Genomic DNA, 27,958 nt, shown 5'->3' with positions numbered 1-27,958 from the left:
GGAACATAGTAGGGGCCAATCTCATTATTATAGGAAATGCTCAAGGGCATTATGGGAATAAAACAGCTGTTACAGTTCCAGTTCCTGATTCAGAAGCTTCTTTTCTCTGTGTTTCCTATTTGGTATTTGGTGGAGAGTCCTTTTCTTGACTTCAAATGTAATCCTTTTTTTTTCTGAATTTGCAGACTTCCATTGATCTTCTTTAGTTTTTGCACATTATAAAATAAGAGGTCTCTTTGTTGCAACTTAATTTTTTCTATAGAGAAATTCCTGCTCATAAATCATTGCTCTCTCTCTCTTCTTCGTTCTGGGTGAGTGTTTGTATTCGTGGGTGATTTGAGTTCTTTAACGCATATGTAAATTGCTGAATTTTTTATTTTTTCGCATATGGCATGATTCTGGTTTCTGGGTTTTGTTCTTGAAGGTATTTCAAGAGGTGGGGGGGGGGGGGGTTATAATTTTGTTTTTTTGGATTTTCATAGTGTTCAATTTCAATACAGCCTTGAAAGTTCTTGGGTCTATAGACATTGATTAGGTGCAGATTCTTGATTCTTCCAGTTCTTTGCTTTTTCTTGTTGATTTTTCATTAATCTTGCTGATTATTCATTTTTAATTCATTGATTATTTTTGTCTCTTGAATGCATGTGATGTTGTTTTGCTTGCCTTGCTATATGGGAGATCTACAGTGTTTTTTTATATACGTCTTTTTTCAATATTTTATTTATCATTCAGATTATGAGGATATTCAAGTGTTTGTAAAGTGCACACAGTTATTTTCTCATGTCTTACTGTGTTGGATTGGGATTGCATACGTGATACCTTTTTTATGGTCTTTGAATAATCCACTCTCTCTTATTTTTTACCCCATCCCCACTTTTTTTCTCCCTCTCTCTCCCCTTAGTTTTCTTGTTAGTTTACTGGATGATATTGAATGGTTGATGTTTTCAATTTCTATGAATTCTGTATATTGTGCTGTAGCTCAAATTCCTTAATAGATTAATGATAATGAAGTGTTGTTGTTTGCAGGTTGTGTTCTTGATCAGGAACACTTTTTAAGAAATAAGGCACAATGCGTGCACCATCATTGCTTTCACAGTGCTTAGCTGGCTTGGTGCCTCATGACCGAGTGAGTCACAGCATCACCAATGTTTCAGATAGAGACATGCATCTCCCTTCTCCTGCAGTTGAGATTCTCCCTTCAAAGGTAGGCCTCCTCTTCTTATTTTCAAGTATCAACCCTCAGTTAACCTAAATACGAGAGTATCATCTAATAAAAAGTAATGAAGCTAAGAATTACCGTTTTCACAAGGTTGTTTGACTTCTATTTTTTGGTGGGGAGGGGGCGTTTGTGATTTTTCCTTGATTCATATGTCCTATTTTCTGATTTGCAGATGGCACACCTTTACAAGTATGCTGCGGAGAATGTAGAACTACAAGGCCTTAATGTGTTCAAGGTATGTAAAATCCTTCTTTACTGATTTCTTTTATATGTTGCAATTGGTTGTCTTTTTGGCCAAAGACTAGTAGCAATGAGAATTTCCTTTTGTGATTATTTCTTATAAACCCTTTTTCTATAACTTCTGAATGTTGCAGTTGATGGCTTAAAAAGAACATTTTCTTTCACCCTGATTTAATTTCTTGCAATTTGCACACCTAAATTTTTCTTACAGGGAAAAGTTAATGTTGCTGATATTATTGGGTTCACTGGTTCTGAAATGATATCCTCAAAAACTGATGGTCAGTATATCTGATTTCCAGAATGCACTCCAAAATGAAATTGTTCAATTCAAATTTTCTGTGATTTTAACTAAACGTATGGTTACTTATTATGCACTACACAATGACTTAAAGTGGAAAAATAAAAATTGAAGATTGGATCTATTGGTGATGGCTAGACCCTTCTGGTTTTGTAGGGTCCGTGAAATCTTGGGATAGCTCTATTGATCTTGTAAATGTCCTTAAGCATGAGCTTCGCGATGGGCAACTGAGTTTTAGAGGCAAGAGGGTACTTGAGGTAATTAAGTTAATGAGAAAATTTTGCTACTTGATTTTTCTATGCTGTGGCTTTATGTTTTAGGGTCTTCCCTGTTGCATTAATGGTCTAGATAAGCTGAATAAGTTACAGAACTGGCTGTAACACATACATATGTGGCACACGGATAGACATTCTTAATTATTGGCAAAAGCCTGTATCGGTAATACATTATATATTTTAAATGGACAGATGCTATGAAAAATAAGTTCTTTCGGTAGGATTATATTGCATGGAGGAGAGTTGGCTGGCTGGCTTTGTCTATAGATTAAGCCAGATTGACATATTTTCATCTATATCTTACTGGCAAAGAAGAAAACTTCATTATAGCCTGCACTAATTTCCATGTTCTTTGATTTTGTTTTTTTCTGGGTGGTGTTATAATAGATGAAAGCAATTGGCTGGCATTGCCTGGATTAGACCTAATTCAAAATTTATTATTTGTTATTTAGACATTTGAAAAAATAGCTTTTTGGTGCCTGAGATTAGAAAGATATATTTATGTATTCGTTCAACTGGTTTTGGATTCAGACTACTGTCCTGATGGTGCCTCTGAATTTCCTTAGATTTTCTTATTAGTGCTCACTGGTCGTTATTGAACGATCAATTACTTTTTCCTTTCCTGAGGATATTTAAGACCCACAAGCTTTTCTTGATATCGCAGCTCCCATAAGCCTTTTTTTAGTCTGAAGTGATGAACAGTTTCAGCTGACGGTCTATCTTTTTATTTGTATTTTTACAGCTTGGTTGTGGCTATGGACTTCCAGGGATTTTCGCTTGCCTCAAGGTATATGCCATTGACTATATCACAATACTCCTCCTATTATGCATTGATTCTCAAGTTACTATTGTATCAAAAGTCAAACATGTGAATACATGGCATATTTCTTGTCAGACTCCGTTTGTCAACGTTAACTAGCTTGTGACTACAAGAAAATTCAAAAGCTTTTATTTATTTATTTGTGGGAGCAACTAGTTCTCGAGAATATTGTTGAAATCTGGAGATATTCCATATATCTTGAACTCAAATCTTTTATTTATTTATTGTGGGAACAACTAGTTGTCATGATATTGTTGAAATGTGGAGATTTTCCATACTGTCTTGATTATTAAGTACATTTTTCCGGAAAACCACTTGTTCTACAGAGTTTCTCTTATGATGGAAAGCCATATGACTATCCCAATTTCTGATATAGCTAACATGTGTCAGATCCTGTTTCACGGTTGAAAGCACTTGTGCAATACATAAATAATTCAAATAAAACTGACTTCAATCCCTTCAAATCTGAGTAGCTCTGGTCGTTTTAAGCTTAAATTATATAATTTAAAGTGCCATTGTTGTACAGACCAATGAATTGAATGAGACTGATTTTTTTTTTCTTCTCACGGCTTTCTTTTATCTTTTCCTAATTAAGACATGAAGAGTATAAACTTTTTATGATATCTTCGATGAAATTGGTTCATTTGAAGCTGATCAACTGTTTTACAGGGAGCTTGCATGGTGCACTTTCAAGACCTTAATGCAGAAACCGTAAGGTGCACAACTATACCAAATGTCCTTGCTAATCTTGAGCAAGCTCGGGACAGCCAGAGCCGACAGCCAGAGAGCCCTCTTACTCCTTCAAGACATCCTCTTTCCCCATCAGTGCATTTCTATGCTGGAGATTGGGAAGAACTTCCAGCAGTCTTATCTATTGTGAGGAATGATGCCTTTGAAGTGACAACAGGAATGAGCCTGAGCTTCTCTGAGGAGGATTTCATGGATGGATGTAGTAGCCAAGATGGTAGCGTCATAGGTCAGGAAACTTCCTCAAGGCAATCAAGAAAGCTTTCAGGGAGCCGTGCATGGGAGAGGGCCAGTGAGATAGATCATGGTGAAGGTGGGTATGATGTTATTCTGATGACAGATATCCCATACTCGGTGACCTCTTTGAAGAAGCTATATGCTCTCATTAAAAAGGTTAGTTGGCTGCTTCCTGGTATTTTTGTTTATGTAGAAAGCACTATCTGCATTACCAATCCATTTATGAAGGTGAAAACAAGTGCTCTTTTTATGCCTGCAATTTGTTCCTCTACCCTTTACTATCTTTTCTGGTTGAAATCGTTCTCTGGAATTGATGTTTATTGGTAACTATATAGTGTCAGACCAGTTCTGTCGAGTATTCTATTTCATCGAACGGTGTTGATCTTGATCTTCTGTTCATACTTTTGTAGAGTATAAAACATCCAATGTTATATATATATCTTACCCTTGTTAGTATCTGATTTAAGTAGAAAAATTGCATGGATGATAGATATGAATAGATGATTACCTGTGAACAATGTTTTAATACATCAAAATTTGCAGGATAAAGAGTGTGTTCTATGTAGTTTTTTTTTTTTTATTATTGAGTAATTAATTTTATCTATTTATTTTTGGATAAACTAGTGCTTGAGGCCACCATATGGAGTATTATACTTGGCAACAAAGAGAAATTATGTTGGCTTCAATAATGGAGCAAGACACCTGAAAGGTCTAGTAGACGAAGAGGGCATTTTTGGAGCTCATTTAGTGAAGGAGATGTCTGAGAGAGATGTTTGGAAGTTCTTTCTCAAGTGAACATCAAAGAGTAGCTACTAACTGTCACAATTTTCGGATTCTGTTTTGCTCCAAATACTATTTTGTATATTATAGATCACAAGTGTCCTTTACTTTTCTTTTCATAATAATGAAATTGCAATATAAATGTTTACTTAGCAGGCATCTAATTTTGCTGGCTTTTTTACTTTTTTTTTTTTTCCAATTCTTCAGATTCTATACAATTTTGTTTGTAAATCAAATCTTTTATTAAAATCTGAGGTTCAAATAATGTTTGTACCCCTTCTCTTCTTGGATTATTTACTATGAAATTTGAATATGGAATAATATATGTTTGATACGACACATTAGATCGTGTCTTTACACATCTTAATGCAATCATCACATCTCAACTGGGTAAGAAAAAGACAATAATAGGAGGAAGAAGAAAATAAGATGCTTGCTGGAATGTAGAAGGCTCCATGTTACACAATTGGATTGCAATATCAATTATTATCTTCCCAAAAAGCCAAGTACAGAATTGCAAGTTGAAATAGGAATTCATATCAGGAATTGAGCTGCACAATCTATTACAAAACATCATCTTTGAATTGTTTCTCGAGCTTCTGTGTTTCTGAGATATGATAAAACTAGAAACAATGTACGTACTTGGAACCTGTGGCGTACTCTCACAATATAAATATAACACTTCTTTCATCTGCAAAGTACATGTCTTGGGAGCTATTGCTTTTACCATTCCACAGGAGGAAATCACACTACCGCCTGGAATAAAGATGATGAGACTTTACAAAAATATTTTCACTATTTATCATTGTGTGCTTACATTTTCTGATAATCTTCTCCACACCATTTTCCCACAATGCAATAAGGTCAATATTGCCATAAGATAAAGAAGAGGAATCCCAACAATGCAACCCCCAGATGCTAAATTGGCCAGTGTCTACAAAAATTATTATGAGAAGTTAGTAATTCAAGCTGCAGCTGCAAATAAAATACAAGCAATGACACATTGAGGTTAAAAAAATTAAACAATAGTCCAACCCCAAAGAATGTAAAATATTAGCAATTACTCACAAGTCATAATCTATCACAGTCTAGGTGCAAGATAAAATATCCCAAGTAATCTTCCCAGTTGAAACAGATATTTCAGAAAAGATCAATCATAAAAGGTCGCCTATATAGCTGTACTCATATAATCTTCTCTCTCTCTCTCTCTCCTGCCCTAGCTTCAGCAAAATTTTTAAAACTGCAACACCAAGTCTCCAACTGAGATTTCCAAGGTTCACTCACCTTTTTCAAACTAGTTTTAATTGATTCCACACTGAATTTCAAATCCTAAATCAAGTGAAAGTGGGCCTATCTATACAAGGGAAAGAATTTCATACATGAGCATGCACATGCATACTATGTCAGTATATATCATTGTATTGTCCCGTCCCCCTTCTCAGACTATTTTTATGTAGCATTTTAGTTTACTAACATAACCATATCTACTGTCATTGTTGTACAAAAGAAAAAGGCACTGCTAAAAATACATTTAAGAGATTTTGATTTTCTGAAGCAAAAACTGTAGCCTACAACAATCACATACCAACATATAATTCAATTACTCAAAGTTCCAAAATTTCCAATGTTAAGGTCCACTGATTGGATTGCCAAGCCTATGCAATATATAACAGAATTGGTGCTACAATATTGCTGTTAAGAAATTATTCGTTTCATAATTTTAGCTTGCCATGCACATACCAAATTTAAATCCGGATAAGTTCATACATAGTATATGGAATGGATATGCAAAGAAGAGAGTTTTTTGCTTTACCACCAATCCTGCAACAAGATGAACTACGGGGACAAAAAATTGATCTACTTTGTTCCCTTCTGCATACCCATTAAATGCGATAACCATTGAGAAAGTGTGAATAGTAACGAATGCAAGAGCAATAATAGCTGCAATGTAAGACTAAAATAGTTAGAGAAAATGAACAAAACTTCAAATTATTTTTTTAATATATTTGCTCACTACTGGATACTCAAATCAAACTTAATTCATCAGAAATTCCACATCAGTAACCCCCTTAACCACTCCTAATCTACTTAGTCGCCTAATAAACAAATAAGTTAATATATTGCATGATGTGCTTAAATAATTGCAGTGTCCAAATTAAATAAATCAATTCAACATACTTCTATCAAAAACTTACCAGAAACGAGAAAAAATGGTATCTGCGAACAACTATCAACAAAGAATGTTGCCGGGCCAAATGCTGGTGTTAAGAGGCTAAGACAAAAGAACACGGCATGGGCTACACCATGACCTAAACCACCAGCTGCACAATGGATTAAGCAACAACATCTCACACATTAAATTATCTAAAAAATGCATAGAGACAAACAGGCATAGTGATCTTTTTTCAATTTGTAGTATGTAAAAAAAGTGCCACAAGCACGTGGCACTTGTATTTGATATATGACAACATTATGAGAATATTCCCATCTCCCAACTCTTTGTTAGATCCTCATCTGACTAGCTACGTGGCTTTACATGCGCACACTGTCAGTTGAAATTCACCATGAGGTCAGCATTGCTAAATCCTTGCCCAGCAAAAGCTCGAAAATGTTTATGAACATTAGATGAAATTGTTTAACACAGGACAGTCAATAAAACCTAGAGTTTTGTTATGAAGGATCAATAGACACTCCTCATGTTGCTGAGAACAGCTAAAGGCAAGACACACTGTTGAGGAACTATACTATATATGAACATAAATAAACCGATATTTGGAGAAAACCGAGAAAAGGGAAGTTTAAACTTTCAAAGTTTCAATTTTAAAGGGAAGTTGTAGGTCTATAGAAATTGGCAATATAAAAGCAAAGATAGTCTTTCTGAGCCTACCCAGAGCAATCAGCATCTTATCTGTCAGAAATAAGCGTGGTTTGGAGACCCTATCAGCAAAAGCATCCAATATGTCTTCCAAACGCCTATAAAAGTCCACAACAAAATGATGTTACACTTTTCTTTTCCTTTTTTTTAAACCAAAAAAAAAAAGGATGATGTTACAAAAACCAGATTATCTGTAGAGGACTCTAGAAGTTCACCACAAACTAATCCATAGCCACATTCATACTACAAAAGCCCATTGAGGTTAAAAGAGAGTGGAATTTATTCATTGGCCCCCCAAATGATTATATTGTGACATTTTTAATAAAAAGTAAGAATGTAATAAAATTGTCCGTGTGTTTATTCCCATTTCAAATTTCCGATATTGATTTCATTTAGTTCATGAAATAGCAATATTATCCGTGTTCTAATATGGTTGATTAATAAAGAAAGTACATATAATTTAATTTAAAAAAAATAGCGGAATGCCTTTAAGAAATTTGGAGTATGAACAATAATAACACTAAAATTGTAAAACAATGATGTTATTTCATTGCATGTGTAAATCCCATTCAAAGTTTATTTTATTTTTTACTTATAAATTGTAAATATTTGAAAAATAACAAATAAATCTAAAAGTTAATTGCATTTGTTAAATGAACAAAAGAAATTATTTATAAATAACAATAATACAATATGTTACTATGCTCATCCATGATTTTTAGTTTGCCACCCCCCCCCCCCCCCAAAAAAAAAATATATATATATATATACTAGGCAAAGGGAGAGGGATATAAACTTACTTGTAAACTTTCCAAAAAAGAATCCGAAGCCCTTCCTGGAAACTGACTGATGAAACTACAAGTAATGCATACGGCCACCATATTGTTGATTTCAGAGGAAGAAATGCCCTCCAAACTCCGGATAACACAATGAGGCTTACAAGCCACAAAAGCGTACTACATGAATTAATTGCAGAAACCCATGAGAGGCCAGCAAAAACAGATTGAAATGAATAAAAAAAAAATGCCCATTTCAGTATTTAAACACAAGAAAACAGCTTCACCAAAAGCCCCACTTTTGGTTAGCGACATAAAAAACTGGGAGCTTCTATCAATCTCCCCGGCGCGAAAGTTTTACATAACTACTTAAGTCGAAATGCATCCATAAAATCAGAAAACCCTAGCAATTCAATCCTCATTTAAAAGTCAAATTATCCCAACATGCAATGTACCAAATAAAAAATTCTTTTCTTGAATTTTCCTTTCAAATTGACAATTTTTCTTAGGAATGTCGATAACAATAGGAATGAAACACATAACAGATGGAAAAAGGAGACATTAAAGTGAAAGTCAGTGGTGGATTTGTAATATATGAACCTGGAGAGAACGGTGAGGATCAAGAACGGCTTCTTGGAGATGACAGAGACGAAGAGAGAAAGAGAAGGTCCTAGAGCAAGCAGAGCGTATCCGATTCCTGCTGCTATCGTCATTTCCCCTCCTCTTCTGAAAGTCTCACCTGAGAGAGTTGGGTGTAATAAGCAAAGTTAGGTGATAGCTAAAAGCCTAAAAACCCCAAGCAAAATCAACAATGGACACGTGGAAAACCAAATTATTCAGAAAAATTTATTATTTAGTCAAGTAATCAGTTTTAAAAAATATATTAAAATATTTTTAATATTTTAAAAAAATCTATTCATTTTAATAGTGAAATTTTTTGATACAGAAAGACCACGTAGCAGTTTTTTTATAAAATTAAATGGTTTAATAATAATTTCTTTTAAAATATAAAAATTAAATAATAAAATACTTAATTATAAAATTAATAAAAATAAATAAAATTTTTTTAAATATATAAGACGTTTTAATAAATTTTTAAAATTAAAAATTAATTAATAATTTTACCTAATAAATTTTCCAATTATTTATTTTGATTAGTAAATTGATCCTGCACTTTAAATTCACTTTTTTAAAATTAATTCCTTTCAATTTAGAATAATTTAATCTTTAAATTTAAAATTTTATTTTATTAACAAAATAATTTTTACATCTAAATAATTATTTATTTTTAAAAAATAATTTTTTGAGAATTATAAAATAATATCAAATATAAATGATTGTTTTACTAAATCCTTAAATTTTTATATTGTGGTTTATAATTATGCAAAATTCTTTTACCATGAATTAGAAAGACAATTATATTAAAATATTTTTATATATATTTTCAAAATCACATTTTACATCAAACTTTTATGTAGATTAAAGGTTTGAAAAATTATTATTACTGACTTCTATTTTATAAAAATACAAAATTTTAAATAATTACTTAAATATAGAATTTAAAAACAAAAATTACCTTATTAATAGATTAAAATTGTAAAGGTTAAATTTTGTGCAAATTAAAATAGTCTGTTTAGTCTTTTTATACATTTAAAATGTAAAAATGGATGGAATTTTAAATTCAAATTCTCTATTTGTTTTATTTTAAATATTTATTTTTATAGTTTTAAATAATTTTTAAAAATAGAGGAATCGAGGCTGCAGAGAAGACTTGGGGTTTGAGTTTTCTTCTATTTTACTCTTTTAAGTTTTTGGTTTAATGTTGGGATCCCATTTTGGACATACCTGGAGTCTTTAAGCTTGGTTAGGGTGTAATCGAAGTGATGGCAAACGAAACATGCTACCTCCATGGAGGAGGACGATCTGATTGACAATAGTATAAGGAAAAAACATAAAGAGCTGTTGGATGATGCTCCGATTAACTACCTGGACGAGGAAGACCACCAGGTTTTGGATGGCGGGACAAGGAGGGATGATAAGGAGCCGGAGACGCCTGATCTCCCTAAATCTTCTTTCAAAGACACGTTGTTGAATCAACATATGGGGATTAGGGATGCTTGTTTTGATGATGATGCAATGAGTGAAGTATCGTGTGAATCTGTTGATGAGGGGATGCTACTTCCCCTAGGGTTAAAATAACACCAGAAGAAAAGAACAGGCTTAGACAGCCCTGGCGAAACTCTTTGATCCTTAAACTTTTGGGACGTTTGATTGGTTATGTTTATTTATCAAAAAGAATCTCTGAGCTTTGGCGTCCGAAGTCTCATTTCAATGTTATAGCTCTTGATAATGGCTATTTTTTAGTAAAGTTCACTAGCAAGCAAGACTATGATCATGCCCTTTTGGGTGGACCTTAGATGATTGCTAATCACTATCTTATAGTATGGCGATGGCATCCTGAGTTTGATCCGTATGCTTCTAATGCTTTAGAACGACTTACAGTCTGGGCCAGAATTCCTTGCTTACCTATTGAATATTAAAATGACGAGTTCCTTTTGAGAATTGGGAGCTTGCTCGGAAAACCTATTAAGGTGGATCGCAATACAAGTATGGTGAGTAGAGGACACTACGCCAGGATTTGCATTGAGATTAACATGGAAAAACCCTTAGTGGCCAAATTCAAGCTTCGCCGACTTATTAGACCAGTGGAATATGAAGGGCTCCACCTGGTGTGTTTCAGTTGCGGTAGATATGGCCATGACGCCGAGAAGTGCCCGGTGAGGGGAGGTTCTGGCGGTGCCAGTAATCTTGCGGGGAAAGCCCATGCCAATGATCCGATTGATCTGGATAAGGATAAGGGAAGAGCAATCCCTAATAATCCGATGATTGTCAATGATTATGGGGATTAGATGCTTGTCAAAAAAGATAAGAGGAATTTCAAAAAAGTCTCTAACAAAGTCCTAGTCAACAAGGAGTCTTCTAAGGAGAAATTTTCTGCTAAGGAAAAAGGGACAAAACCTTTGACGGACGGTTCTAATCAATATGCTGCTTTGGAGATTAATGAGCCAGCTCCTGTTGAGCCCATGCGACTACCCAACTCTAATACTATTAATACGGGCTCATCCCGAGCTGGGCCTCCCTCTAGTGGCCTGCAAACTAAAAGACCTGCCAGTAAAAACCCAGTGAGACCTGATGCTGGAGATACTGGGACAGATATTACTTCTACTCCTACCAATTCTTCTTTAGTTTTGAATAAAGTGGCTATTGTTTCTAAGCCTAGAAGAGCTGCGGAGGAGACAGAACATGTCCTTGTTTTTGGAGAGAAGACATATGCTTCGGTTTCTCGTACTGTTACCAACCGGGGTATTTTTTCTAACCATGCCAACACTCATGCAAATGGTAACCTCGATTTTCCTAATGTGGAGAATCAATTTCCGCATCCCTCTACTCCTAATATTGACAAGAATCTGAAAACGAATGAGATTCAAGAGATGAACATTGTTCCGGAGACTCCACTTGAGGGGGTAATGCTTTAGCCTCTCGTCTGGGGGGAGAGATGGTCAATTGATGTCTTCATGTGGAAACTCGTTATTACTTACAAGCTGATGCTGTTGAGGTTATATGGTCTCATGGCTTTGCTTTAGAGCTTAATACCCTCTTACTATGTAAAAAAAAATATATTTATTTTTATAGTGAGAAATAAGAAAATTACCCATATAACAGTACTTAAATTAATTTATTATTAGTAAAATTTGATAATTAAATCATTATTAATATTAATCTAAGGTCTTGAATACAAATATAATTTCTCAAACTTTCTTTATAAACCTACTTGAACAAAAAAAAAATTCAAATATTTATTACTATTCACATTTATATTATAACTTTAAAATAAAGTCAATTATTTTATATTTGTCTCAATTTTAACTATATATTTTAATTAATTTTAATAAAAAAATTTAGTCTACGTATCAAATTATTTTTTAAAAGACTTATTAAATAAAAAAATTAAAATATTTACATAAATTTATATTTATATTTAAAAATTTAAATTTTAAATAATAAAATTAATTTTTTTTATTTTATTTCAATTATAATTGAATCTAAAAAGTCATTAAAAATTATGATATAATCCCTAAAATTTTATTTAACTCATAAAATAATTCTTAAAATATATATTTTTATTTTAATAATGTCTTTTTTTTAATCCTATTATTTACTTCTATTTTTATTTTTATAGTAATTTAATAAAAATTTAAAATTAAAAAAATTATAATATAAATATATAATATTTTATTTTATTTTATATTATTATATAAAATATAGTTTTTGTCTGAATGCATTATGATATATATCATAAGTTTATTTATTATATAGATAAACAAAATAAAAATATTGAATATTTCAAATAATTTATAAAAAATATAGTTAATATATTTAAATTTTTATAAAAATTATAATAGAGATGATTTACATACTAAAAATATGTAATATTTTTATTTAATATTATAAATATAAAATATAATTTTTCATAAAGTATGTTAACATATCTAAATTTTTATAAAAAATATAATAGAGATGATTTACATACTAAAAATATGTAATATTTTTATTTAGTATTATAAATATAAAATACAATTTTTTTAATATATGTATAATGGTGAATATAAATTTTTAATAAAATATTTTAATATATAATATTTATATGTGATATTTTATAGAGTGAAAAATTATTTATAATAAATATTTATTAATATTATATATAATAAATATATTTTCAATATAAAATTTAAATTTAAGAATTATATGTTTATTAATATAAAATTTTAGAAATTATATTATAATTTATTATTAATTTTATTAAAATTTAATTTAATTATTTTGGTTATAATTATGATGAATTAAAAAAATTTTAATTTTATTATTTAAAATTTAAAATTTAAAATATAAATTATCCAATAGATTTTTAAGAAATAATTAATTTTATTATTTAAAATTTTAAAATTATGATATAAATATGAAAAATAGTAACCATTAAATTTTTTTGCCTAATAATTTTTTTTAATAAATTTTTTCTTTTTTTTTTTTAGGCTTGAGATGTCTAATTTTGTTCAGAAGTAAGTTTTTAGTTAATTTATCTAAGCCATTTAACCATGTTTGGATTAATATTAAAATATTTATTCTTTTAGTTTTTTTAATTATAAAATATTAATTTTATATTTTAATATTATAAATTATTTAACAATAAATATAAATTATCTTTTTATCTTCCTATTTCTTTAATATGCAAATTGAATTACATTAACATGGTCCAATGGCAAGAGTGCAGTAGAATCAACAAGCCCTTCAATAGACCAACTCCTATCAACAGTTAAAGACGTCACCACTATTACCAAAAGAACAATCAGCCAGACAAATCAGAAGTAGGGGTGAGCATTCGGTTGGTTCGGTTCAAAACTGAACCAAATCGAATAAATTAAAAACTGACATTTTAGTATTTATAAAAATCGAACCGATTTTGATCAGAAACCAAACCGAACCGATCTGATTCGGTTCGGTTTGATCGGTTTTGATTTTTAATAATTTTTTAATTTTTTTACACTTTATTTTTAATATTTTAAAATTTAATTAAAATATTTTAATCTTAATATGATTTAATTTCTCTATATGATTGAAAAAATATATTATTATCACTAATCGGTTCGGTTCGATTTTTTTAATTTTTTTCTAATTAAAATCGAACCGAATTGAAATAACTGAAATTTCTGAAATTAAAAACTGAACCGAACCGAACCGAAATGTATAAAAAATTAAACCAAAATTTTAAATCGATTCGATTCAATCAATTTTTTCGATTTGAACCGAATACGGCTCACGCCTGATCAGAAGAATAGAGAAAACTCTCCAAACTCGGGAGAGAAAATTTATTTTCTTATTTTAATTATAGTAATAAACTCATATTTAATATTAAAATATAAATAATATTATTAAAAAATTAAAAGAATATTTTAGTTTAAAATAAAATATAATTTAGTCCCTGAAAATACAATAAATCCTCACAAGTCATCTTTCTTCCTTTTCCACCTTTCACTGTATAATTCCTTCATACTTGTCAGGATGCTTCAACATCTATGAAGTAATGACCCACCTCAAACACCATATTATTTTCAGTATTTTTTTTCAAAAGGTTTGTTATATAACCCTTTATATGGATCCTTAACTTTCTTCTTGTCTGTCTAATGTTCTTTTATTTCTGAATATAAAAATTCATATGATTTTTTAGTTCCAATGTTGCTCAAACAATCATAATCACTCTGTAAGTCCCTTTCATGTAAATCACAATCCGAAGTTAAATGGTCACTACTTCTTTCTGACAATTCATCCACATTTGAATTTGGTACAAAGTTCTCACTATCAGATGAATCAAACTGGTTGTCTTTCTCAATTTCAGTTCCGTTTCTTGCATCATATTGCTTTTAGCTATGAACACTACCTATTCCTTTGTCCTTTCCCATACCCATGGTACATCCCCTCCTCCTTTCACTTGCTCTAATCTTATCATTGCCACCATACCCATCAGTGCCCATACCTCCAGTCTCTATAATATTTTCCTCCACATCAATTACAACCTTGCTCTTTTCCATCTATTACTGGCCATCCTAAGCACATGACTGCTCACCCATACCTTCCCTTTCCTATTGCATCAACCAATAAAGCTTGAAAGGTGGAGTGTCCATAATAGAAGTAATATGATTGGTTAATAGTGCTTTGTGTTTGTCTATGCCTGCCTAACCTCCACAATGCACTCAGTGAACTTGAACACACAAAGAGCAGTCAAGTTGTAACTTATACTAGATGTATATAATGCACTCGGTGTATATCTGGTATCTCAAAACTAAACCATGAAACCTATTTCCTTTCCATTAAATTCAACAATAGCCTTTGCAATGTGCATTTTCTCACTATATTAAAGTGACCCTAATATCCAACCACTATAATCAATAGAATCCTCTTAAAAACTCATATTCTATCAATGCAACATTTATAAAAATTCAATCAAAAGAACCAACATAATACAGATGCCCAAAGAGCATCAATACAACATTTCCAAAAGCCCAATTAAATATCGAAAGAGCTAATCAATTTAGCTACCTAACAAAAACTAATCAAAAGCATACCTAAAATTCATCTTCAAATGTCGAAAAAGCCAACACAATGAAAGTAAATGGAACCAAACATCAAAACTACAAAATTTGTATCAAAACCCAAATGTTGAAGCTACCATATTAAAGCAAATGGAACCAAATAGCTCGACTTCCGTTGTCTTCCAGTGGGCAATACAAGCCCCACACCGTAGGTCTTCAATTGTCAGACCCTTGAGTGGGTAGGCTTGAGTTGGGGTGAAGTTGGGCCTTAATTTCATCATAACTGGGTGTGTGCAGGGGCACACTTGATTGGCAAGGCTGTGTGCTTGGGCAGGCTAGAGTACTGCTGAGTGCAAAGGCTGGACTTTGAGTGTCAGTTCAGTCCATCATGTGGGGAAGTTGCTACAGTGGGATGGAAGTTGTTGAAGGCAAAGGAGAGGTCTACAAACGTGGGGAAGTTATACTGGAGTGGGGCATTTTCTCCTATGAGGGGTAGTGGGTAGTTATAACTCCCATAATGGGCAGTGTGCGGTTATAACTCCCATGATGAGTAGTGGGTGGTTATTTCTCCTAAGTGGTTGGGGGTGTCAACCATAACTGCTAGAGGCAGACGTGATATTAGTGAAACGGATGGTTGTGGAGACCATTGCAGAGACGGTTTTTGCTGGGAAGATGAAGGTGTTGGAACTAAAAGCATTCAGTGGTACCTGAAGTGCAAAGGAATTAGAGAATTGCCTATGGGACATGGAACAGTATTTTGCTACTGCTAGGATCCTTGATGTGGAGCAAGTGATAATTACTAGCATGCACTTGTTTGGGGATGCTAAGTTGTGGTGGCGAACCCCTATGTCCGATGATGCCAGTGCTGGCAAGCCGATGATTGACTCTTAGGAAAGATTAAAGAAGGAAATAAAGGATCAGTTCCTACCTTGGAATGCCTCTTGGGTTGCAAGGGATTCTTTAAAATGGCTGAGACAATCGGATACAGTAAGGGATTATGTCAAAGAATTCAGTTTTTTGATGCTGGATATTCAGAATATGTTCGAGGAGGACAAGCTATTCAATTTTTTGTCTGGTCTTCAACTATGGGCACAAATGGAGTTGAGAAGGCAAAACGTGAAAGATTTGCCTAGTGCCTTTGTTGCTGTTGATGGCTTGATAGATTTCAAGCTCAATAAAGATGTTGGCCCAAGTAAGGGAAAGGGAAAAAGGTTGGAGAAGAAGGGTGGCAAGAAGAATAGTGGTGACTACAAGAAAGATAGTGAGAAAGGGAAGGCTGATGGTCAGAGTTCGGGAAGCAAGTTCTTTAAGGGAAGCCAGGGTTGTTTTCTATGCAATGGACCCCATCGTGCAAAGGATTGCCTGAAGAGGGAGAAGCTTACTGCTCTTGTGGCTGATGATGACCATACCCCTGTAGTTGCTAATTCTGGAAATTTTTCTGTTATGAATCCAATATATTTGGTGAATGCTATTTCAGAGGTGAGTCCTTTGAAGGGATTATTGTATGTGAACATACATTTGAATAGTGCAGAAGTACTGGCTATGGCTGATATTGGTGCTTCACATAACTTTTTGGCTGAGAGGATGGCCAAAACTTTAGGTTTGGAAGTAACCAAGAGCTCCAATTGTATGAAGGCAGTAAATCCGGCAGCTAGGGATGTGATAGGCATGGCTGCTAATGTTGTTTGTACTGTTGGGAATTGGGCTGGATATGTGAATTTCTTGGTTATTCCTTTAGATGATTTTGATTTGATTTTGGGGAATGATTTCTTTATGCGGGCTAAAGTTGTTATTGTTCCTCATTTGAGTGGGTTGTTCATTTTAGATGAATTGCAAACTTGTTATGTCCAAGGGAAGTTTATTCCTAAGTATGAATGTAATGATTTTAGCAAGGTGAATTGTATGCTGAGTGCTACACAGGTTGAAAATGGGTTAAGGAGAGGTGAGGAGACCTTCCTTGCACCTTGCTAAAAGTCAAGCCTGACAAGACTGTGGAAGTCCCAGATCAAGTTATTGAGTTGCTGAGGTAATTTGCGGATGTGATGCCTCTTGAATTGCCTCCTATATGTGCAATTGATCACAAAATAGAATTGGTGTTAGGATCTCAACCTCATGCACGTGCTCCATATCGGATGTCTCCTTTTGAGACTGCTGAGCTGAGGAAGTAGTTGAATGAGTCGCTGGAAGCAGGGTACATTCAACCTTCAAAAGCCCCTTATGGTGCGCCGATTTTGTTCTAGAGAAAGTAAGATGGTAGTTTAAGGATGTGTGTAGATTATCGTTGTAACGACCCGGAAATCGGACCGCTACCGGCGCTAGGATCCAGATCGGCTTAAGGCCGCCGGGACCCGTAGCAAGCCAAACATACATCCTGAGAACCTGTTTAGTCCCATACATGATCAACAACATACATAAAAATTAGAACTTTTCCTTTCATTCATACACCAAACTCAACCTGTGCATGCACTATACATAATCATAATCATAATCATAACCATGACCCCTCTGTGGGTAGGGGTGAGCATTCGGTCGGTTCGGTTCAAAACCGAACCGAACCGAATAAACCGAAAACCGAAATTTTAGTTTTTATGAAAACCGAACCGAACCGATTTTGGTCAGAAACCGAATCGAACCGAACCGGTCTGATTCGGTTCGATTCGGTTCGGTTTGATTGGTTTCGATTTTTAATATTTTTTTAATTTTTTACACTTTATTTTTAGTATTTTAAAATTTAATTAAAATATTTTAATTTTAATATAATTTAATTTCTCTATATTATTGAAAAAATATATTATTATCCCTAATCGGTTCGGTTCGGTTTTTTTGGTTTTTTTATGATCAAAATCGAACCGAACCGAAATAACCAAAATTTCTGAAATTTAAAACCGAACCGAACAGAAATGTATAAAAAACCGAACCAAATTTTCAAATCGGTTCGGTCGGTTTTTTCGGTTTGAACCGGATTCTGCTCACCCCTATCTGTGGGATCTCATCAATGCCCCAATGGGCGATACAACATATGTTGAGTTGGTCTATATAAACATCATAAAAGATCTAGGATCATGTATTAAAGGGATAACAACATTCTATGGTCAAGCACACCTCTATCATCCATAAGCCTCATTAGATTACATGTCTAAACTGTACTTTTACATAACATCAAATACATTTATCATGTCCACACTATCTATTACAAAAACAGGACTTCAATACTCTTGCGGACCTCCTGGTCTACCCTGTACCTGCAAACCTGGGGTTTAAGGGAGACGGGTGAGCTTCTAGAGCCCAGTGAGCAGAATAATAAAACATTTAAAACGTATGATAACATGAAATGCATCACATCACAGCTAATCACATCAAGGATGAACTTGTCACCAATAGCCCTCTACATAGTCCAACTGTGCCAGAACGTAGAATGGGTCCTGGTCTTTCTCTTACATAGTGCCAGCGAACGTAGAATGGGTCCCACTGGTCTTACATTCCGTACCGTACATATCACATCGTCACATCATAGGTCGAGGGCTATGGATCATCCAACATTCATCCACAACAACAACAGTAGAGTATACAATGCAACATATTCGTGAATTCTAATGCAACAACCTAGTATATCTCATGGCATTAATGATGCGTGAATCATGCTAAAATGTCCATTTATTTGCTTTAAAAAACGTAATGAGTTATTCCACTCACCTCTGGATAGCTCTGACCAGACACTGGAGCAGCTGACTCACTGCTGGGGTCCTCGGTTCCTCGGGTCCGAACCTACACAGGTGGACTCAAATGAGGGACCAAACATACATGAACATAACTCTAAACTACTCCCCAAAAACCCCCTAAAACATCATGAAACAATCATAGAAAAACATGCAAAGGAAGGCTGGACAGGGCACTTTCGGCGGCAGGTTCGACGGCCGAAAGTCCCTCCAGTGCCGAAAGTCAGGCAGGTTCGGCTGCACCTTCGGCGGCCGAAACTCCCAGACAGAGACGAAACTCATGCATGTTCGGCGGCACTTTCGGCGGCCAAAACTCCCAGACAGAGACGAAAGTCTCCTTTCGGGGGCAGGCTTCGGCAGCCGAAAGGCTTGCCTCCCAGGCAGGTTCGGCGGCCGAAAGTCCTTCGACTGCCGAACCTGGTTTCTGCCAAAGGGCAGAAACTTGGTTCCTCATGCATAGTTGCCTCCCAACCTTTTAGATCAAGCATACAACTCATTCAAAACATGCAAAGATACATACATTAGCTCCTAGGGGCTTCAAACTATCCTAAACCCCATCTACAACACATCAAACCCACACATCCAACATACATTGTCCAAGAACATAACATAAACTCATAAACCTAACCATAAGCTAAACATGCATTCTACCCCATAGATCTACTTAAAACTTACTTAAAACATGCTATAAGCTCAAGATCGGCCCTTACCTCTTGAAGATCGAGAGGAGAACGACCCTAGCTCGGAAAATGGGAGAGAGAGAGTTCCTTGAACCTCCAAGCTCCAAAACTTGCTCAAAAGCTCAAAATCTTCAAAACAAGGGTAAAACTAATGAAAATCGAGAAAGATTTGAAGGAAGGAACTCCAAACAGGTGAGGGATGGCGGAGAGCTCACCTTGACCGAAAATGGGGAGAAAAGCTCGCCCGTTTTCGGCTAAGGGACCCCTTTATAGGCGGCTGGCCAGGCCACGTTCGGGAGCCGAAAGTACCTCCGCATGCATGCCATGTTCGGCGGCCGAACATAAGGTTCGGCGGCCGAACCTGGTTTCCCTCACTTATGCTTTCGGGGGCCTAAGGCACACCTGCAACGCATGCATGTTCGGCGGCCGAACCTGAGTTTTCCTCCAAGGTTGTTTTCATGCAAAAACTCATTTTCTTTCATGCTTAAAACATAAAACACATTAAAACATTTTATGAAAATATAGTTTTACCCTTCTAGAGGTCTCCGACACCCGAGATTCCACCGGAAGGTAGGAATCCCGATACCGGAGTCTAGCCGGGTATTACATTCTCCCCCCCTTAAGAACATTCGTCCCCGAATGTACCTCAACTAACACATGCATAGCAATCAACACAATATACATACAAAGCACATATGAGACTAACCTTAGAAAAGATAAGGGTATTGCTGGAGCATGGACTCCCGTGTCTCCCAGGTGCATTCCTCCATATTGTGGTGGTTCCAAAGGACTTTCACCATCGGGATTTCCTTGTTCCTTAGCTTTCTGATCTGGGTGTCTATGATCCGTACTGGCTGCTCAACATAGGTGAGATCCTCTTGGATCTCCACATCAGGCTCATTAAGAACCTTGCCCGGATCTGACACAAACTTCCTCAACATTGAAACATGGAAAACCGAATGGATTCTTTCCATTGAAGCAGGTAAATCCAGCTTGTACGACACATTCCCAATCTTTTGCAAGATTTCAAAGGGTCCAATGTACCGTGGAGCCAGTTTACCTTTCTTCCCGAAGCGAACCACTCCTTTCATAGGAGACACCTTGAGCAATACCAGATCCCCCTCCTGAAACTCTACCTGTCTTCTGCGGATGTCTGCATAACTCTTCTGTCTGCTTGCAGCATTCTTGATCCTTTCTCTGATTATGGGTACTACCCTGCTGGTAATCTCTACTAGCTCAGGCCCTGCCAAGGCCTTTTTTCCAACTTCTTCCCAACAAACAGGTGATCTGCACTTCCTCCCATACAAAACTTCATATGGAGCCATCCCGATGCTAGCATGATGGTTGTTATTGTAGGCGAACTCCACCAAAGGTAGATGTTGCCTCCAAGAATCGCCAAAGTCCAGCACACACATTCTGAGCATATCCTCTATTGTCTGGATGGTCCTTTCTGATTGTCCGTCCGTCTGTGGATGGAAAGCAATGCTGAAATCCAACCTGGTACCCATGGCGTTCTGCAGACTCCGCCAAAATCTGGAGGTGAACTGGGGCCCTCTATCGGACACAATTGAAACAGGAACCCCATGCAGTCTGACGATCTCATCGACATACACCTGCGCCAACTTGTCCACAGAATAGCCACTCCTGACAGGGATGAAATGAGCAGATTTGGTGTAATACCCGGCTCGAGTCCGGCCTCGGAATTCCTATCGTCTGGTGGAATCTCGGGTGTCGGAACCCTCGAGAAGAGTAAGACCTATGTTTTCATGTGTGTTTTAAGAGTTTTGAATGGTTTCAAGTGTGAAAGGAAATGAGTGTTGAAAGAAAAGCAAGAAGGGAGAAATGCAAAGGTTCGGCCGCCGAAGGTCACTTTCGGCCGCCGAACATTGCATGGTTTCGGATTCACGTTCGGCTACCGAAGGTGGTCTGGCCAGCCACCTATAAAAAGGGCCAAAGGTCGGTGGAAGGAGGATATTTCTCCTCCACTTGCAGCCAGAGGTGAGTTCAAGCCTCTTCCACGTTGACTTTCATGTTTTTCACCAAATCTTTCAAGGGTTTTAAGAGTTTTGGTGTGTGTTGAAGGTTTTGAGCAAAAATAGCAAGTTTGGAAGTTTGGAGCTTTGGAAGAGGTTTTCTTCATATCTCCACGTTAGGATCACTCATCCTCAAGTTCTTAAGGAGGTAAGGGTGGATCCTGAACTTCTTTGATGATTTTTAAAGGTTTTATGGAAGTTTGATGGGTAGTATGCATGATTAGGTTTAGGTAAGGTTTTTGGGAGCTGTTTATGTTCAAGCATGTTACGTGTTGTTTGATGTGTTTGTTTGAGGTTTTAGGAGAGTTCTAGGCCCTTTTATGCATGTTTTATGATATGTGCTAGTTGGGAGTAGTTGATATGCCTTTTGGGTAAGTTTGGAGGAAGGTTTGCATGAAACAGAGCAGGGTTCTGCCCAGCGGGCAAAACCAGGTTCGGCCGCCGAAGGAATGTTCGGCCGCCGAACCCCTTGTGGAGGCAGTTTCGGCTGCCAAAGCTTGCCCCCGAAACTTGGGACTTTCGTCTCTGGAGGCAAGGTTCGGCCGCCGAAAGTGCCGCCGAAGGTTGAGTTTCGTCTCTGGACGAGACTTTCGGCTGCCGAAGGTGCCGCCGAACATGCATGAGTTTCGTCTCTGGAGAGGGGTTTCGGCCGCCGAACCTGCCGCCGAACATGCCCTGTCCAGCTTTCTTTTGCATGATTTATGTGAGTGTTTGAGGATCGTTTAGAGGGTTTTTGGGGAGTTTCGTAGAGATGTTCTTGAGTTAGTTTGGTCCCTCATTTGTGTCCACCTGTGTAGGTACGGACCAGAGGAACCCCAGAGAGCAGCAGTGAGTACTGTTTCAGAACCTGCAGAGTTAGTACAGAGTCAGCCGGAGGTGAGTGGAACTTCTCTTTTCAGAACTAAACTGCTTTGAGCATATGTCATACATCATAAGATTATAGTAGGATGTTTGCATGAGTTTCACGACGATGACGCATTGCATATACGATGTGTATGAGGCTGTGGATGGACCAAGGTGACCCCAATAGCCCTAGCTCTGTGTAAGACCTGGCCAGGCCAGGCAGCCTTCTGTAGGTAAGACCTGGCTAGGCCAGGCAGCAGATTATCGTAAGACCTGGCTGGGCCAGGCGAGCAGAGTTTGTAAGACCTGGTCGGGCCAGGCAGATTGAGGTTGTAAGACCTGGCTAGGCCAGGCATCCTTTTAGTGGGATTTTTGGTGGTCATGTCTATCCCTGAGATGATGTGACGTAGTGCATTCCATGAGATCATGTTTTCAACTTATGGTTTATATCGTTCTGCTCATTGGGCTTGTATAGCTCATCCCTCTCCCCTAACCCCAGTTGTGCAGGTTCAGAGTCCAGAGGGAGTCCAGCAGGGTACGGAAGAAGAAGAGTGCTGTAAGAGCTAGTGTGGACATGTATTGTAAAGAGATAGTGTACAGTGTATAGACTAGTGCTTGACTTATAAGAGTTGTAATCCCTTGTTGTAGACACATGATCGGTTGATGTATGTTTCTTTTCTTGTTACAGATGAAATATGAGAAAAACCAGGCTTAACATTATGAGTTGATAGATCAGAAAGAATGCATGCACAGGTTAAGCCCTGGGAGTAAAGAAAAGTTTTAATCGTTTTACAGAAATGTATGATCATGTATGGGATTTCACAGGTACACAGACAGTATAGCAGGCTTACTACGGGTCCCGGCGACCTTAAGTCGATTTGGATCCTAGTGCCGGTAGCAGTTCGGTTTTCGGGCTGTTACAGATTGGTATCAGAGCCCTAGGTTCACATGATCAGATCTATCAAGCTAGAGTTGGGCTCAGAGAGGTTTAGTGGGTCAAGCACAATAGGAAAACATGTCCACTAGGATAGGATGCTGAGTCCTGTCTCTATGATAATGTGCAATACCATGATGCATGTGCCTTCTGTTATATGTGTTGCTGCTTATGTGCTCTATCATGTGTTGTTTTCCAGCGAGTTAAGATGCGAGGAACTCGTCGATCCGTGAGATTGACTGGAGTCCCACCTGAAAGTGAGGGTACAGCTGCTCGTCCTCCTGCATTGCCAAGGGCAAGATCTCATAGGTCAAGCAGGGAAGGAACGTCACGAGACCCTAGAAGGTCTTCTGACGAGAGCAGAAGAGGCATAGGGAAAGGGGGAAGAGCAGAAGAAGAGAGAGATCAGAGGAGAGATGAAAGCATGGGTGTAGGAAGGTCAGAAGAAGGCATGGGGGAGTCTCAGGGAGGCGCGCAGGCCTCGGGGTTTGGCTATCCACCCTTTCCACAGGGCCCAGGGTATCCGATGGGAGGCACGTCGGATTACTCCAGCTTTGCCCCATATCCACCCTACATGTGATATATGCCTTATCCTTCCTTCTATCCACCATATCACATGTATCCACCCCCACCTTTTTATTCAAGTTCAGCATCGCCTGAAGCCAGAGAACCAGTACCTCCACCACCACCTGAACCAGTAGCCCCTGTTGTAGAAGCACAACCCAATTCTTCAGGGGGAACTAAGGTGAAGATGACTGAGTACTTAAAGTTGGATGCTCCTAAAGTCAACACGGGAGATGATCCCTTTGAGTATCTCAGTGCAGTCAGAATGATAACAAGTGAGTTGGGCGCAGATGAGAGCAGGGCCATTGAGATGGCAGGGTTCACATTAAAATGCAAGAAAGCCAGATAATGGTTCAAGAATTATGTAGACCCCAGAATAGACAGTATGACATGGGAAGAGTTCGCCAACGAATTTGCTGGGTGGGCTTTCCCTGACAGTTCCAGGGAGCTAAAGGTTGTGGAGTTTGAACAGTTGAGACAGACGGAGGAGATGAGTGTTGATGAATATACAGATAAGTTCCTGGAATTGTTACTATACGTGGGTCAGGCGTATGATACGGATCAGAAGAAGGCAAAGAGATATGCCACGAGGCTTCATCCCAGGTATTTCTCCTTGATTCTCCACGCGGAGAAGGAGAGTTTCCACTCTATTGTGGATGCTGCTAGAAAGATGGAGGCCAGTGCCATAAGTCAGGGAGTAGTCAAGCAAGTAAAGGCACAGTCTTCTGGTGCTAAACCAGGTTCCTCCTCACAGAGTACGGCAAGTGCGAGCAAAAAGAGATGGGATAAACTCAGAGGAAAGAGAGGCAAGTTCTGGAACAGGATTAAGACGGGTCTGGGAATGAGGAGTGGCTCCAGTTCTGGCACAGATATTCCAGTTTGCAATAGGTGTGGAAGACCACACAGCGGAGCTTGTTTGTTGGGATCTACAGCCTGCTATAGATGTGGGCAGGAGGGACATTATGCACGGGAATGTCCTTAGGCGACTTTGGTTGCACCATCCCAGCAGATGACCTCAGGTAGTGTCGTACAGTCAGCAGCTTCAGCCCGTCCACCAAGTAGTGGCAGAGGTAGAGGAAGAGGGGCAGCCTCTTCTTCAAGGATGGGTTCCCGAGGTGCAGGTCCGTCAGCTCCAGCACGGATTTTCACCATGACGCAGCAGGAGGCAGGCACTTCGAACACAGTGGTGTCAGGTACTCTCATCATTGGGTGTTCTGAGGTGTATGCTTTGATGGACCCCGGTGCTTCTCACTCTTTCATTTCTTCTAGAGCCGCAGAGAGATTGGGGTTGATTGTCTCCGAGTTAGAGTGTCCTCTCTGGGTCAGTGGACCTAGATGTGACCCATCATTGGCAGAGTCAGTCTGTCAGTTCAGTCTAGTGTTTATAGAGGATAGATGCCTTCCAGCTGACCTTGTGGTTCTAGAGTTGACAGATTTTGATGTCATTCTAGGGATGGATTGGTTATCTACCTATAGTGCTACCTTGCATTGCAGGGACAAGGTAGTGAGTCTCAGAGACCAGGATGGATCAGAGTGTGTCTTCAGAGGAGACAGGAGAGGGACACCTAGGGGTTTGATATCAGCCCTCCAGGCTCGTAGGATGTTGAGGAAGGGGTGTCAGGGGTTCCTAGCTTATGTGAGAGAGTTAGACAGTCGGGTTAGGGAACCATCCTCAGTACCAGTTGTTAGCGAATTCCCAGATGTATTTCCTAAAGAGCTTCCAGGACTCCCACCTGATAGGGAAATAGAGTTCGAGATAGAGTTGATGCCCGGTGCCAAACCGATCTCTATTCCTCCCTACAGGATGGCGCCAACAGAGTTGAGAGAATTGAAAGAGCTGTTACAGGATTTGGTAGCAAAGGGTTTCATCCGCCCGAGTACCTCCCCTTGGGGTGCTCCAGTATTATTTGTCAGAAAGAAGGATGGACCACTTAGACTTTGTGTCAACTACAGACAGTTGAACAAAGTCACTATCAAAAATAAGTATCCTTTACCCATGATCGATGATCTATTCGACCAGCTGGCAGGAGCAGGTTGTTTTTCTAAGATAGATCTGCGATCCGGATACCACCAGTTGAAGATCAGGGAAGGAGATATATCCAAGACTGCTTTCAGGACCAGATATGGGCATTATGAGTTCCTAGTGATGCCGTTCGGGTTGACTAACGCCCCTGCCGCATTCATGGATCTCATGAACAGGGTTTTCAGGGAGTACTTGGATCGTTTTGTGATCGTCTTTATAGATGATATCTTGGTGTACTCTAGGAATGAAGAGGAACATGCCTAGCATCTGAGGATCGTTTTGCAAACCTTGAGAGAGCATGGCTTGTATGCTAAGTTCTCCAAGTGTGAGTTCTGGCTCAGGAGTATTTCCTTTTTGGGACATGTAGTTTCAGAAGAAGGAATAACAGTAGATCCCAAGAAGGTAGAGGCAGTAGCCAATTGGCCTACACCCACTACAGTGACAGAGATCAAGAGTTTTCTGGGTTTGGCAGGCTACTATCGGAGGTTCGTTCAGGACTTTTCGAAGATAGCTGCTCCTATGACCAGACTGACCAGGAAGAATCAGAGGTTTGTATGGTCAGAGGATTGTTATGAGAGTTTTGAAGAGTTGAAGAGACGGTTGACTTCAGCACCGGTGTTAGCTCTGCCTATCAGTGATGATGACTTCACAGTGTTCTGTGATGCGTCCCGAGTGGGATTAGGTTGTGTGTTAATGCAGAATGATAGAGTGATCGCTTATGCTTCTAGACAGCTGAAGAAGCACGAGCTGAATTACCCGACACACGATCTTGAGATGGCAGCTGTTATCTTTGCACTTAAGATGTGGAGGCATTACCTCTATGGGGTAAAGTGTAAGATCTATACGAATCATAAGAGCCTGCAGCACATCTTAAGTCAGAGGGAATTAAACTTGAGGCAGAGACGGTGGGTAGAATTGCTCGGTGATTACGATTGTAAGATCCAGTATCATCCGGGTAAGGCTAATGTTGTAGCTAATGCCTTAAGCCGGAAGTCACTTGGCAGTTTATCCCACATTGCAGTAGAGAGAAGACCGGTGGTGAAGGACTTTTATAAACTCATGGATGAAGGACTACAGTTGCAGTTATCTGGTACAGGTGCTTTGATTGCACAGATGAGAGTTACACCAGTGTTTCTAGAGCAAGTGGCTCTGAAACAACACGAAGATCCTGAGTTAGTAAAGATTGCCAGGACTGTTCAGTCTGGCAACAGTGCAGAGTTCAGATTTGACAGTGAGGGGATCCTTCGTCACGGTAAGAGATTATGTGTACCAAATGATAGTAGTTTGAAGGAAGACATTATGAGGGAAGCTCATAGTGCGAGGTATAGCGTTCACCCTGGAGCCACCAAGATGTATCAAGACCTGAGAAGGGTGTATTGGTGGCCAGCGATGAAGAGGGATGTGGCACAGTTTGTAACAGCTTGCGAGACATGTCAAAGGGTGAAGCTAGAACACCAGAAGCCGGCTGGAATGCTTAACCCACTGCCGATTCCAGAGTGGAAATGGGAGAACATAGCTATGGATTTTGTAGTGGGGTTACCGGCGACGTCCAACAGACTAGACTCCATATGGGTGATTGTGGACAGACTAACGAAATCTGCTCACTTCATTCCAGTCAGGAGCAACTATTCTGTGGACAAGTTAGCGCATGTCTATGTAGAAGAGATAGTCAAGCTGCATGGAGTTCCAGTGTCGATAGTATCAGATAGAGGACCGCAGTTTACCTCCAGATTTTGGCGGAGTCTGCAAGCTG

General features: G+C 37.8%; 2 protein-coding genes across 6 annotated transcripts; one reads left to right on the top strand and one right to left on the bottom strand.

The window, feature by feature from the left end:
- Positions 1–23: 23 nt before the first annotated feature.
- Positions 24–4,773, top strand: LOC110613576 (histidine protein methyltransferase 1 homolog). Of its 3 annotated transcripts, none has more exons than XM_021754783.2 (8): positions 24–157; positions 1,027–1,204; positions 1,392–1,454; positions 1,671–1,737; positions 1,914–2,014; positions 2,775–2,819; positions 3,522–3,992; positions 4,461–4,773. In XM_021754783.2, exons 2-8 carry the CDS (start codon positions 1,070–1,072, stop codon positions 4,629–4,631), a joined length of 1,053 nt encoding a protein of 350 aa, XP_021610475.1. In that variant the 5' UTR covers positions 24–157; positions 1,027–1,069; the 3' UTR covers positions 4,632–4,773. The 3 variants fall into 3 exon arrangements, with proteins under 3 accessions (XP_021610475.1, XP_021610474.1, XP_043811930.1); XM_021754782.2 differs by lacking the exon at positions 24–157 and adding an exon at positions 164–311; XM_043955995.1 differs by lacking the exon at positions 24–157 and adding an exon at positions 215–230.
- Positions 4,774–5,082: 309 nt separating this feature from the next.
- LOC110613577 (gamma-secretase subunit APH1-like) lies at positions 5,083–9,050 on the bottom strand. 3 transcript variants are annotated; one of them, XM_021754786.2, is made up of 6 exons: positions 8,868–9,050; positions 8,292–8,447; positions 7,504–7,589; positions 6,812–6,937; positions 6,430–6,557; positions 5,083–5,550 (listed from the first exon to the last, which is right to left on the bottom strand). In XM_021754786.2, exons 1-6 carry the CDS (start codon positions 8,978–8,980, stop codon positions 5,419–5,421), a joined length of 741 nt encoding a protein of 246 aa, XP_021610478.1. In that variant the 5' UTR covers positions 8,981–9,050; the 3' UTR covers positions 5,083–5,418. The 3 variants fall into 3 exon arrangements, with proteins under 3 accessions (XP_021610478.1, XP_021610480.1, XP_043811931.1); XM_021754788.2 differs by having other exon boundaries at positions 6,430–6,488; positions 8,868–9,039; XM_043955996.1 differs by lacking the exon at positions 6,430–6,557 and having other exon boundaries at positions 8,868–9,039.
- Positions 9,051–27,958: the final 18,908 nt, after the last annotated feature.

This window comes from Manihot esculenta, chromosome 4 (genome assembly GCF_001659605.2).
Source record: "Manihot esculenta cultivar AM560-2 chromosome 4, M.esculenta_v8, whole genome shotgun sequence".
NCBI lineage: Eukaryota > Viridiplantae > Streptophyta > Magnoliopsida > Malpighiales > Euphorbiaceae > Manihot > Manihot esculenta.
The sequence above is the reverse complement of the archived record's forward strand: the minus strand, read 5'-3'. Positions and strand labels throughout refer to the sequence as shown.

Excerpts from the sequence above, each read along its gene's own strand:
- LOC110613577 (XM_021754786.2), bottom strand. The coding sequence starts at position 8,980 with ATGACGATAGCAGCAGGAATCGGATACGCTCTGCTTGCTCTAGGACCT. Across the intron at positions 7,590-8,291 it reads CTTTTTTGGAAAGTTTACAA|GCGTTTGGAAGACATATTGG; the intron begins GTAAGTTTATAT and ends GGACTTTTATAG. Across the intron at positions 5,551-6,429 it reads ATCTTGTTGCAGGATTGGTG|ACACTGGCCAATTTAGCATC; the intron begins GTAAAGCAAAAA and ends TAATTTTTGTAG.
- LOC110613576 (XM_021754783.2), top strand. The coding sequence starts at position 1,070 with ATGCGTGCACCATCATTGCTTTCACAGTGCTTAGCTGGCTTGGTGCCT. Across the intron at positions 2,820-3,521 it reads GGATTTTCGCTTGCCTCAAG|GGAGCTTGCATGGTGCACTT; the intron begins GTATATGCCATT and ends ACTGTTTTACAG. Across the intron at positions 3,993-4,460 it reads TATATGCTCTCATTAAAAAG|TGCTTGAGGCCACCATATGG; the intron begins GTTAGTTGGCTG and ends TGGATAAACTAG.